Source organism: Hippocampus comes, unplaced genomic scaffold (assembly GCF_001891065.2).
Source record: "Hippocampus comes isolate QL1 unplaced genomic scaffold, H_comes_QL1_v1.1 scaffold47, whole genome shotgun sequence".
Taxonomy (NCBI): Eukaryota; Metazoa; Chordata; class Actinopteri; order Syngnathiformes; family Syngnathidae; genus Hippocampus; species Hippocampus comes.
Genome location: NW_017806029.1, coordinates 784,278 through 797,533, shown reverse-complemented (window position 1 = coordinate 797,533; position 13,256 = coordinate 784,278). Strand labels below are relative to the sequence as shown.

At 40.1% G+C, this 13,256-nt stretch overlaps 1 protein-coding gene across 1 annotated transcript in view; it reads right to left on the bottom strand.

Moving 5' to 3' along the window:
- Window positions 1-13,256, bottom strand: part of ryr2a (ryanodine receptor 2a (cardiac)) — a 136,653-nt gene that overhangs the window by 34,563 nt on the left and 88,834 nt on the right. Inside the window, exons 42-61 of the mRNA XM_019892584.1 lie at window positions 11,776-11,919; window positions 11,117-11,244; window positions 10,182-10,327; window positions 9,865-9,976; window positions 9,136-9,268; window positions 8,749-8,852; window positions 7,113-7,248; window positions 6,798-6,984; window positions 5,791-5,899; window positions 5,580-5,700; window positions 5,301-5,470; window positions 3,291-3,511; window positions 2,963-3,053; window positions 2,635-2,775; window positions 2,138-2,301; window positions 1,733-1,829; window positions 1,348-1,476; window positions 528-605; window positions 322-397; window positions 69-192 (exon numbers count right to left, since the gene is read on the bottom strand). Coding sequence (XP_019748143.1) covers window positions 69-192; window positions 322-397; window positions 528-605; window positions 1,348-1,476; window positions 1,733-1,829; window positions 2,138-2,301; window positions 2,635-2,775; window positions 2,963-3,053; window positions 3,291-3,511; window positions 5,301-5,470; window positions 5,580-5,700; window positions 5,791-5,899; window positions 6,798-6,984; window positions 7,113-7,248; window positions 8,749-8,852; window positions 9,136-9,268; window positions 9,865-9,976; window positions 10,182-10,327; window positions 11,117-11,244; window positions 11,776-11,919 — 2,611 coding nt within the window. The remainder of the gene's footprint in view (window positions 1-68; window positions 193-321; window positions 398-527; window positions 606-1,347; window positions 1,477-1,732; window positions 1,830-2,137; window positions 2,302-2,634; window positions 2,776-2,962; window positions 3,054-3,290; window positions 3,512-5,300; window positions 5,471-5,579; window positions 5,701-5,790; window positions 5,900-6,797; window positions 6,985-7,112; window positions 7,249-8,748; window positions 8,853-9,135; window positions 9,269-9,864; window positions 9,977-10,181; window positions 10,328-11,116; window positions 11,245-11,775; window positions 11,920-13,256) is intronic.

Here is a 13,256-nt window from a genome sequence, read left to right as displayed (position 1 = left end):
AATCCGGAGAGGGGGTTTGGAAATTAATAATACCAACTTTCACATGTGGGTATGAATATATTTCCTACCTTGACACAATGTAACCATTGATCTGGAGGAACTTCAGGACATCTTGTGCTTTTTGTCTGTCTTTTAATTTCTCTTTGGCAGTCAGTGTGTCAAAGGGAACCAATAAGGGGTGATTTCCTCCACCTGGCACACAGAGACAAGAAATAAGATAACAAGCACTCCAATGTACCTGTGAAAAAATATGAGCTTGGCAGAATACATCAAATTGAAACATATTCATGCGTAAAAGCCACTCTATTTTCGAAACCACACCTTTGGCTTCGAGCTCAATTTTCTTTTTCCTGGCCCAGATGTTGTGATAGTTCTCTGCAAGCAGTTCCGCCATTGACTGCAAAACACAACATTTGACTGTTGTATTGCATAGGTCCGGTCATTCTTCAATTCTCATAACAAATTGAGAAGTTTATTGGTATCAGCGTGCACTTATGTCATGTTTTGACAAAAAATGTTAAGTGTACCTGTGTGTCTCTGGACAGAGTAACATTGCTCATATCAATGGGTCTCGGATTGAAAGACTGAGCTCCTTCGAAGGACAGCTGAGGAACAAATGATTATTGTTTTGTTATTAAAAAAGCTTTTCTTAATTCATCCAGTTTCTAAACTTGCTTATCCTGTTCAAGGTCGCAGGACGCTGGAGCCTATCCCAGCTGTCTTGGGGCGAAATCCAGACAACACTCTGGACTGGTCAACAGTCAATCACAGGCAACTATTCTAAATGCTCACATTGTTTTGAATAACATATACTGGTTGACAGATTTTTTTTTTTCTGAGTGTTTTATTGTTCTTGAAGCCACATTAAACAATCAGTCAGATAAAGACATTTTTTTCTTTCACAGAGGATAGGCTCAGCAATTGCTAGCATATGTGTTTATTTGGTTGTTTCAAGTAGTCGATCCTCAATTCTTTGTACGAAGCTCAATAAAGGGGTGGAGATGACAAATCAATTCGACCAATGTGTGACCAGCAGGTTGAAGTCACCGATATTGAATCTGGAGAGCCTGCTGAAACACTGGCAATTGTTGTTTTATGATTCATGAAAAACTTCTTATCGCTCCAGAGAGTACGGTAAGAAAGAAAAAGCAAAGTAAAATGTCCCCTCAAAATGTGAAAAAGGAATAAACACCCAAGTAATGGCTGAATGCAAACCATGCAAGGCGCAAAATATATGATGACTATGTTCGGTGGCGCTGGGTATGTAATAGTATTGTTGGATGTACTATCTTGTCTAACGTACTACACCAGCTATAAATGTCCTGGAAACGTCCAGAAAATGTTTACCTGGCTGGCAAGCGATATCCTCCTAGATTTGCTGGCAGGGTCACTCTCTCGTATTCTGTTGATACTCCACCCCCAAGAAAGCATGGTCTTGAGAGACTCTCTGATTGGCCAACAATAGAACTCTTTATCCTAAAGCAAATAAACCAACACGAGACCAGATCAGGTTTTCTCTAAATACAGAAATATGGAACAATTCCACGTTGAAAAGTATTTTCATGTGACATCCTGTGTTGACACTTAAATTGACATTTGAAGCATTTTCCGACCATTTCCCCCAAAGACCCACCCTTTGGAAAAATGAAAAAAAAAAAAAAGGGGGGGGGGGGGGATATGCCAAATCATCTAAACATTTAAGTATTTACTGAATTTAATTATAAGGAAAATGAATGTACATGTGGTTTACCTTTTCGAAACACCACTTCTCATGGTTATGCTCTGCATATCTGGCTATGAAACTGTCTAATTTTTCCGGGACAGACACACTATGAAAGACAAAACAAGAGCAATCGTAGGAATAAGACTTAGGAACTTGTTTGGAAAGCGTTTTAGATGCGAGTATGAGAGCCTTTCGGCATTGTGTATGAGCACATTTCAGTCGTGTTGATGAGAAAACAACATTTCACTCGTGTGTACTGCCCATGAGAGCATTTTAGTGGTGTTAACGAGCAACAGAAATTTCACGAGTGTGTTTCGTAGAATTTCAGTAGTAAGCGTCAAAATTGTGTCCCTAACGGCCCCTCATATGCGACAGTCATTCAAAACGATGAAAAGAAATACAAAATATAGATACTTGGCAGTGTCTGCAGGCTGTGGAGTGAAGTTTCCTTCAGAGTCCATCGATGATTGTTTGTCCATCATGGTCATGTATTTTGACTCCATATAATCTGGAGGAAGAGCTCCCCCCACTGCGCTAAGGCATGACAACGCAACCTTAAACAGCTCCTGGTCATATGGCTGAACAAACAAAGACACACACATATCATCATTTAAATGACCTTTATGCTAATTTGATTCACGTCCATGCTTTTGGTCGAGTCCTGTAGCATGGAGCAATATACTCTTCAATAGAATTATTTCAGAAAGCTGATCAATTTTAGCACATAGACCTGCGCCAGGGCAACAATGTCACAAAGTGACGACGTAATTGTCCAGCTATGACAAATTCTAAGACTAACCATTCGAAATGGCGATATTCGAGTTTTGAAAGTCCATGTAAACATGTGACAAAACTCGGTCAAGAGTCCAGGGTTACCACCGTTGTAACCCAAATACTACATTTCTGCTTACCTTTTGGGAGAGAGCATCAAATATTCCCCAGAATAATTTCCTCGAAAGGTGAAGTTCTTCATCAGACGAGGCACCAAAACCGCCCCAACCTCCAGTCAGGCAGTAGTACTTCCAGCAACGCTCAAAGTGATTGGTCAAAAGCTGTTGGAAAATTGGCATTTTGCAAATTTTGTATCTATTGTAACAGAGCATTTTCAAAAAAGGGGTTTCTAAACCTTGGATGTAAAACACATCACTTCAAGTCAAGTTGCATTTGCTGAAAGAATGAAATGGTTGTTCAATTAAAACATAAATGTTGGTGAAAAGATTCTATTCCCGCATGACGCACCTTCAAAGGCATCTTGGTATGTTCATTCAGCAAGGGAATGTCAAACACAAGCCTCCTCAATAGATGCTGCATCATTGAAGGTCTCAGTTTACTGCATCGAAAATGGGAGGAAGTGTCAGTTAAATATCCACAGAAAACAACTCCAGACTATGTATACACGCCTCTCAAGAGTTCGCCGAAGCGGAAGAGACCAGGTTATCAACAACAGATATGACGCCACGGCGCTATGTGCAAAGAGCCCATTACTGGTCAACAAACAAACGTGAGTAAGTGCTGCAAAGCAGTCTTTTTTTAAATGCCATTTTAGAACTTTAAACTGTCCTCTTACCCACAAACAGCAAGAAGACACTCTTCAATGGAATCCCTCTGTGCTTTGGTAAGGCAGCAGCCTTTCGACAAACGGTAAACCGTGTGAAGGAGGGAATCGATCAGTGATGCAAATGGCTCTGTCCCCGCAAACAGTGGAGCACATTTCGTCAGTAGGGGCAATACTGCGGTGCAGAGATACCGATTGAGGGCAAGAGCCATGTCTGTGGCACTAAGAGCTGCCTAACACAAAGAGAATCATGGAAGAAAAGAGGGGTGGGGGGGATTTGAACACCACAAAGAGGCATACAACAATGAGATGAAACAGTTCTGAAAATGACACATTTTATGGTTACTTGGAAAAAGGAAAGCTAAAGCGCTCCCAAGCGAATGATTCAATCGTTTATATAGTATACAGCAGGGGTGTCAAACTCATTTGTGTCGCGGGCCACATTGTTGTTACGGTTTCCCTTGGAGGGCCGTTATGAATTTTGGGAAAGCATATAAATGTTTAATCACCTCCACATATTACATAGCGCACAACAAATTGATGTATAACTAGTTTTAAAATCAGAAGTCAAGAATAATGAATAATGTGGATTACATATGACAATTTGAAATTTTGGTTCAGACTTTAGCAAGCATCATGGAACTTGACATGCTTGATTTGCTTTCGCAGGCCACATAAAATGATGTGGCGTGCCAGATCTGGCCCCCGGGCCTTGACTTTGATACATATGGTATACAGTAAACTGTGTTCCATATTAGTAGGCATTTGTTGTTTTTGTACACTTATTAATAGTCAATGTGATTTACAGGAAATAAATTTGTACCGTATTGGCCCGAATATAAGACGGCCCTGATTATAAGACGACCCCCTCTTTTTCAAGACTCAAGTTTGAAAAAAGACTTTTTGAACACTAAATAAATTTTTGTACAGAAAATAATTACAGTACATCTGAAACAAATGATTATAACAATATATTTGAGAGAAAAAGCATGTTATTTTGCCTCATTCAAATCTTACTATCTGAACATTTAAATATGTAAACTAAAGTGCAATCACATTCGTAAATGAATTGCTTCTGGTTTTTGAAATGTAAATTACAGCACATCATAACTTCTCCTCAGCTGCCGGTTAACCTGGCCGATCTTCGACCCACTTTTCTCCAGATTGCCACCAGATTGTCACTACGTTTCTCAATTTTCTGTTATCGCTTCTATTATTTTCTTCTCTTTTCTTTCTTACCGCTATTTTTTCTTCTTCGTGCTCCCGCTATTTTTATTCTTCGTGACAGGGGTTCACTTTGGCCTGCGGAGTCAAGTTCGGCATTCGCTAAAATGATATCTGGCGCCATCTAGCGTCGTGAATGGGTATAATGGCTGGACCCTGAATATAAGACCACCCCCACTTTTTCAGTCTTATTTCAATGAAAAAGCACCATCTTATATTCGGGCCAAGACGGCATTTGAAAAAAAAAAGTTGATTGACAAATAGGTAACTCCCCTTTTCTGACGTCACACCCTTCTTTAGATATGCTGGCCTTCCAGCAGCCACCCAGAACATAACACACCTGGACCATTCGAAACAACACAGCAATAAAGAATTCCTCCAGCGGCTAATTGAAAAGTATTGATGGAGAAACATTGTAACGTTTGATATATTTTGTGTCTTACATTAGCCAAAATAATTCCCCTCGTTAATTTTCATGCCATGTCGAGAACAGATAATAATTTGGAACACAGTGTAATTCCTAACTCATACATCTTTTTTTGTAAATTTTGTTCCTGTATGGTAGAGCTTAAAGGCTACACATCGATAACGCCTTAATTAAGTTGAAATCGACACCAATATGGGACGGTTCCTAAAATATTTTAAAATGTCATTAGCTACAAAATTCTCCATTTCTTAAAGCGTTCTGCTGATCGACTGCAGAGAAGCGAGTAGATTGTGTGCGACACAATTCCTGAAGAACCCCGACAAAATAGAAAATATTAAACATAGAACGCACACCAAAGGACCCAAACTAACAGTGTCCAATGAAGCTGCAGCTCTGAGGTCTGGTAGGAAGCCGACTTCCAGCAGGTGAAGAAGGAAATTCTGATCTTGTACACCATATACACGGTCCAAAAACAGCACCATGGCCGCTTTATGATCGGGACAGAAGCCAGCTGACATGTCTGGCTCCAACACCACTCCATCTGGGTAAGGCAATATACTACAGTAGTACATTTGTCCAGTTTTCACTCTTACCTAAAATAATAAGAGATGATATACTAATATTGAAGCTGATACAGGAGGTGTAGTTACCTTTTCCCAGGTTCGGCATCGAGAATGGAATGCAGATGACCCCCACAAGATCTTCAATGGGAATCAGAGATCTTAGAATGGCTCTGATGCGGATTGCTTCACCTTTACCGGCGTGTATCAACTGATGCAAAAGGATTATAGTGATAGATTAGGTTATGATAAAATCGTGTGTGTGTGTGTGTGTATGTGAGAGTTTGTTTGTGTCACTCACATGCATCTCTGGACCGCAACGTCCAAGAAGGTCAATGAGAGCCGCATAGAAGGTCATGATGGCATTCCCCAAGTGGATGGTATCATCTTCTTCCTGTAGCCCATCATTACTGTATAGGTATACACACACACACACACACAATTGGATAATACTTGAACTCTAGTGTATGTTTGGTTTATTGATTTGTATTTGTTCATTTATATAATAACAGCAACTATTGGTGGATTCACACTAAACCCTGACATTCTCTCTCTCTCTCTCTCTCTCTCTCTCTCTCTCTCTCTCTCTCTCTCTCTCTATTTCCCTGGAGAACCCACGGGGTCAAATTTGGCCCCTATAAAATTTTGCTACTCAAATGCTACCCTTAAATCCCAAAGGGTCAAATTTGGCCCGAATAGTAAATTAGGATTAAAGCATTAAATATTTGAAAAAAACATATATTTTGGTGTTCAGTTAACATATAGCAGTCATTTCATGTATAATTCATCATTTTCCAAATAAGAAAAGGGTTCTTGGGTTCTCCAGGGTTTAAACATGTAATCCTTTCAAGAAGGGTTTTCGAAACCCGATTTATTCGAAAACCGAAACCATGCTCTTTTTAAAAAAAAAAAAAATCTTTATTGAACACGGTCTGCTCACAAGAAACGTTACACGAGGAAGCGTCACTTCCTCGTGCAAGGAAGCAGAGAGGAGTCGAGTGGCGTATTCGGGTTTGCTCAGTTTGGTCGAAAACCGTTTTCGGTCGTAATCTGAGGCGTAAAAATCTTGAATTTTCTGGTCGAAATCCGATTTGGTCGATAACTGAGACGTTCGAAAACGGAGTTTTGACTGTATATTTATTTATTTTGGGGTTCAGAGGTTATTCATCCATGACTCAATTCTCCTTGAACACTCCTCTGTGTAAAAACAAAATAAGCTTGCAGACTATCAAGTAACAGTCTCAAAATATAGTGAATGCAATACTAACTGTGATCGCATGGTGTTTTTAATTTTGGGCACTGTCTTACAGAATGTTGCTGCTTTCCGATGCAGAGGAAGGACCATCTCTGAAGGGATCAAGGGAAATCTTAATTGCTTCTTCCATTGTGGCCAACAATCCGTCACCGCCTTCTCCCCGAAGTGCTGGGCCGAAACATTCCGGTCGGCGGATAAGAAGTCTCACCACAAGGTTAGCATTCTCTTCCACACTTTCACCTATCGCAGAAGAGCAAGAACTCAATTGTAGTGCCGAGCGCTACTTTGGCAAGAACTTGATTAATTTAGGAGCTGAAGAAAGAAGAGAAAAAGAATGATGCAGAAATATTAAAGAGCTCAATGTTCACCATTGCAAAATACGGCAAAACGCAAGAAGTCAAGGTAGCGTTCTCCTTCGACGGGGTTCCAACCAATGTCGGGATATCCTTTACACACCAGCATCGTGCAGCTCTGCAGTCCGCAGCCAGCCAGATACTGAACGACCTGAGAAGAAAAATAATCACATGTATTCATACTGATTCAGAAAAATAAACACCTAAGCAAGTGCACATCAAGTTAAAAAAATTAAACGTCCCATGGTATCAAAATCGAATTTTTTCACATGCATAACATCAAAATGAGTAACATGTAACATGGTTAAAGTTTGACATTTATGGATTTTTCGGGAGGGGGGGGGGGGGTTGGTTTTATTTTTCATGCAGTAGCCCTTCAAAAGAAACATGGCTTAACAGCTATGCGCCTACCATAAATCTGATCACCTGCCAACCTTGGAGGAGTTGAGGATATACTGGCTTCATTATATTTGTAGAGGAATTAGTCAGCATTTCACAACCAGAATTGTGCTGCATTCGTTGTACATTTAGTTGGGGATGACTTCATAAAAGTGAGTCTGCACACACTTCGGGGTTTTAACCTCAAAAAATGTGTATCGCTGTCATCAAATGGCCCGACTGAGCCAATAATTGCAGCCACTTTATCATTAGTGTGTTGTTCATCTTAATATGATGAGCCATCATTTAGTGAACAAATGTGCCTGAGCTCAACTTTATTGTTGCCAGCACGCATGGTGATCTCCGTGAACTGTGTTTACCGGAAGCCTTGTCATATGCTATCAACTCTAAACCCACAGCGCCCTCTGTTGGCTATATGTATCACAATCACATATCAAGACAATTAGCTCCTGCTTATGGCACTCCTATACCACAAATATTTTGCGATAGGCACTCACGGGACTCTGACTCGTGTCTGTTATTGTCCTCGCCGCCGTTTCTCCCTCCTACCTTACACCGGAAAACACACAGCTAATTTTAGCATTAGCTCGTGGACCCATGAGCCAAAAACGGGCAACAATAATCCGTTGAATGCCCGGTGGCATACATCAAGTGACGGGTCATCATCGCTACTTGTTGTTTAGGTGTGTGTGCTCGCAGGACGGAGATTTGATTTGGTTCGGGCGGCTCACATCCTACAGTCGTGACTCACACATGGCATACAAATATATGACGATGCACACTTTCTGCTACTTATTACAGCAGCTGGAATATCACAACACACAGCAGTTACATTGACATGAATGGGAGCACGTGAGGTTTTCGTCCATGTCATGATTTTGGGGCCTGTACTCTTTTTATGATTTATTAGTTGTGATAAATGACAATACACCTACTATCGTTGTACTCCCAAAAGCTCATACAGCCAACACTGTTAAGGGCGTCTATTTATGATAACGCCCAATGAGCGGGTGGGGCACAACCTACCCACAACATGCAAGTTACCGCCAATTACCATTAAAAGGGAAGTTGATTGAAATATTTGCTGCATGTAAAACTCAAGCATCTGTCAATTTTAGGATGCAAATGCTGGTTCCAAAGCCTCAGCATACACTATATGCAGAACATCAGCTAAGCGAGGTGAACCTTTTTCTGGCAAATCCACAAGTGTGACCGTACACACGTTCCGAATGATACATATGATGAGCTTCACCTTCTCCAAATCTGGCTCTCTCAAAGCAAGGGCCAATTCATTGTTATCCATCACTGACGCAGCAGCCACATCAAGAGGGGTGGCTCCTCGCATCGATGGAGATGCTGAGGAGAACACAAGACAGTACAAATATCAAGGACACAACCATTTAGTCTATTTCCTGAAAATACTACCCCTGTGTATTTCCCCACTCTGTAGCACTTTTTTAGTGGCACTTACAGGAAGTACTTTTTATAATTTAGTACTTTGTATGACTACACCAACTCGTCAGGAGCACTTTTTGTTTGAAAATTACCGGAATAAAGAGTTACTCTCTGTGCCTGCCTTGGCGTTCGATCAGTTGCATATTATGAAAGGCTGTGCAGCTCTACTCGGACAGGAACTCACCAAGGCCAACGCTGCTGTTTTCCAGCAGGTAGCTGAGATGGTCAAACATGGCTTTCTGGTTTTGACGGCTGATTCGACAGAAGTAACAAAGAAAACGACAGCAGTTGGCCACCATTTTAGGAAAGGTGATTTCCTGCAAAACAAAACGTCAAGATAAGATATTGGCTATTGTAACAAGAGGAAAGACCAAAAATGCCAAAGTGAAAACCAAACTTTATTTTTGGATTGAGTGATGAGTGCAGTAGAATTATTTAAAAAAATATCAATTTTTAAAACAATGGGATAAACTCTGTAAGTGTTCAGAACTATGTTTCCATTTGTTGCATTGAGCAGATTAGTATTGCCCACAAAAGTCATCAAAGCATGGATGCAGATCAACTTTCCAGTGCGGATGTCATGTTGGTCTTTTTTTCGGTCAGATTGAATTCATCAGTGCCTCTGCTGGTTGAAACGAAATAGTGAACTCCACTTTACCTTCATTGCTTCAAATTGGAAAATCATCATTTCCCCACAGTCGAAAGAATTCCGAATGTCGAGCTAATCGATTCTTTTGTCAAAACACTGCTGAACAAACATCGGTCTTATGTAAACAATCACATTTTATATGACTTCATATTAAAGTTATGGCCGTGTTGGGGAAGTTCTTTTTATGTGAGACGAGAATTAAAAAAAAAAAAAAAAATGAATGCACTTGGCAGATCTTTAATATTTCAGGCGGCCCTTGCATACCTTAGAAACGCCACTGAGTACGTTCACCATGACCTCCATGACAGTCTCATGCATCCCCAGAGCTCTCATCAAGTTAGGATGCTGGTAGAAGACTTTATTGTTCATAATATCACTGCAGAAGAAAATAAAACACGTTGTCACTTGACGTTTGTATCCAAATACGAACACTTGCTTGATTTAAAAATCCAGTCTAAAAAAAAAAAGGCCACCAATGGAATAGGTTGACAATTCTGCACCAAGTTTAAAGTTGTCAACGGAAAAGATTGTTTTGTGAATCCAATGTTGATTGTAGGAACAGAAGAGGAAATGTTTTTCACCCCAGTCCCCTTATCATCAGCTTCTCCTCCTCTCTTCCCATTCGTACGCTCAGCAACAATCTTATTTGTCCAAGAGCAGCAAGCAGGTTGATGGTGTCCTCGATTGATACCGAGTTTATTGTGTAAGTCTTGGGGAGGGCCCGAACCTAGACGGAGAAGACACAGACACACTTTAACATTGAGCAATACTATTTTCATGGACGTAAATGTCATCATTTAATTTTTTTAGACTACGTTGTGTTCCTAATTACAACGCATGCGGGATTCAAGTGAAATAAACATTTGAAATGGAATTGAAGGATTTATTTAGGATGTGTATCCTCTATTTATGATCGCTGGGACAATTTTCAATCGGGTTAGATGATTTGTTCCCCAGCAAAGCCGAATTAGCGTAATTCCTGAATTAGCTTTTTCTACATGAATGCGAGTCAGTTTTCTTTCAAGGTAAGGAAATACCTTTTTTTTTTTTTTTGGAAGAGCATGAAATAATCCAATGCTTTGCAAAGGGGGCGGGGGGAGGGGGAGAGCACTGTACATTTAAGAAAACCTAACTGATATCAGTCTACTGTAAAAAAAATAATTAATGACTCAGAGAGCACACTGGTTTATTTCAATAATGACATAAAGGAAAGTTTCAATTTAGCGAGGATAATGATAGAGTACTAAAAGAACTGCTCTTAAAAGCAGCAAAGCGTTCATTTCAATGCAGAATCGTCCAGCTCAGCCTTTCTATCTTTTAGAAACTCCAGAATTGTATCTCTGAATCCACCTTATGTAATCATTTTTGTTGGCATTTCACCATTTTGACACAGATGGGAAGGTTCTCCCTGCCACCTATCATTTTGCCTGCAATAAGCTTTACTTGTTGACAATTTCGGAAGATGGAAATTAAAAAAAACAAACAAACAAAAAAAAAAAACAAAACAGGATGGAACCTGTCCTCCAATGCCATCATACTGTCGGTGCAACAGGACAAACATGGCTCTGACAAGCTCTGGATCCTCGATAACCGACTCCTGAGCCCAGCGAACCATCGTCTCTGAAATCAATTGCTGTAATGTACCTGATGAGACAAATGGAGAGAAATGGATACAATCTTACAAGCAGATTCCCGACAATAAATCTTTATTTCCGGTCAATCAGATAGCTAAATTATCCAATAAACTAAAACTCTGCTGACATCTTGAGCTTTGTGGAAACATTCATTTTACACATTGTTAAGGTTGAGAGGGGACATGAATAATTTATGATTCATGGAGTAATGTGAGCATCTCAAAGAAAGAACTTCACCCTTTGTGTTGCCCCTTCAGCGTTATGTCAGTATCGTGAATTGGGAATGAAGCCAGAGGGCGGCCATCTTACATTGCCACTGTTCCTGACAATTTATGTTATTTTCTGAAAATAACATGAAAACGCCACAGACAGTGGAACTTACTAAATGAACATAGGTCCTTTTCACCAAGATAGCCACAAGATGGCACCAAAGCAAAGAGCAAAAAAATAAATAAAAATCACGAAAAAAGGAGTTGCCTATTCCTCACTGCTTAGCTTCATATTTATGCATGGTGCAGATTTTAGGATACAGGTAACTTACTGCCTTGTCTATCTGCATTTTCCTTTGGCGGATTGACAATCTTGTTCTTCAGAGAAGACACTTTTTCCACCAACGACATCAGTCGACCTCGAATAGTGAAATGACTGTTTCCATCGAAAGAGCCGTCTTCTGTTAACTCTATACCTGAGGCGAAAGAGACATTACACTCAGTAATCGTTGTACAGACTGGTAGATATGTCGACTTTACAATTCCACAATGACGTTTGGAGCATCACAACTACTCATGAATTATTTTTGCGTTGAGGAAGAGGCAGAGCCAACAAATACCCACCAAACGAAACGCTTTGCTGGGGTAGGCCTAGAACAGGGGTGACAAACCCACGTCGATGCTGTTTTGTTTCGCGTTAATTCTGTATAGCAGCTATCTATTGACAGTGAATATACATAACTGCAAAGCACTCCTTCCTCCTGTGATTTTTTTTTTTAAATTACAGGACTGAAATCATATCAATTAGATTCAAAGGATTAGTTGACAGACAGGATTTTCATCATAGCGTTGACACAAAAAAATATACATATATCATGCAATTCCCCTATTAACTACATACAATTAATACAGTGAATAATCTTATATACCGTAATTTCCGGACTATAAGCCGCGACTTTTGTCACACGCTTTCAACTCTGCGGCTTATTTCATGAAGCGGCTTATATAAAGACTTTTCTAACGGCCGCCTGTGTACCGTCTTTCTTTGTAAATATCTCATGTTACAATATGGGCACCTGCGGCTTATACACAGGTGCGGCTTATGTGTGTACAAAATATTTTTTTCCTTTAAAAATGTAGTGGTTTCGCCTTCTAATCAGGTGCGCTCTATAGTCTGGAAATTATGGGACTAAGAAAAAAATTTTGACATATGCTGCATGAATGGACCCAAAGACTAATGAACAGATGTTACTCCACATTTAATGGATGAGATGCCCAAGAATTGTAATGCCTGCTGGTAGTTAGATGTTCTTCAAAACAAGCGGCAGACGTTTAAGGCAATGACTTCACTACTGAAACGCTCCAGAATTTTTTTAAATTAGTAATGAGTTAACTACTGAAACGCTCCAGAATTATATGTCTTTTTTGAACTAGTTATGAGTTAATGACGCTACTTGTGATGACGCGACCGCACAACACTGCACACGAGTGAAGGCGCTACTATATTTTTACTCCCATTCAACATCAGAGGGTTCAAATTAAAGGTGCTCTGAATTGATCCAACTGCAAACACCACAAAATAAAAGCTGAAATGTTGATCTCTTGTCCCGTGTTGTTTTTTTTTCATGCCAACCGCATTATGTTTTCAGTCAACAGCAAAAATAAAGAAACGCCTTCACTGCTGTAATAAGACGTTTCACCTCTCATATCGAGACTTCACGCAACAAGTCTGGACCAGTCCTAACCAAACCTTGTTGCATGAACTGATGAGGCCTTCTCGGATGAGAGGCAAAACGTCTTCTATGATGAACAG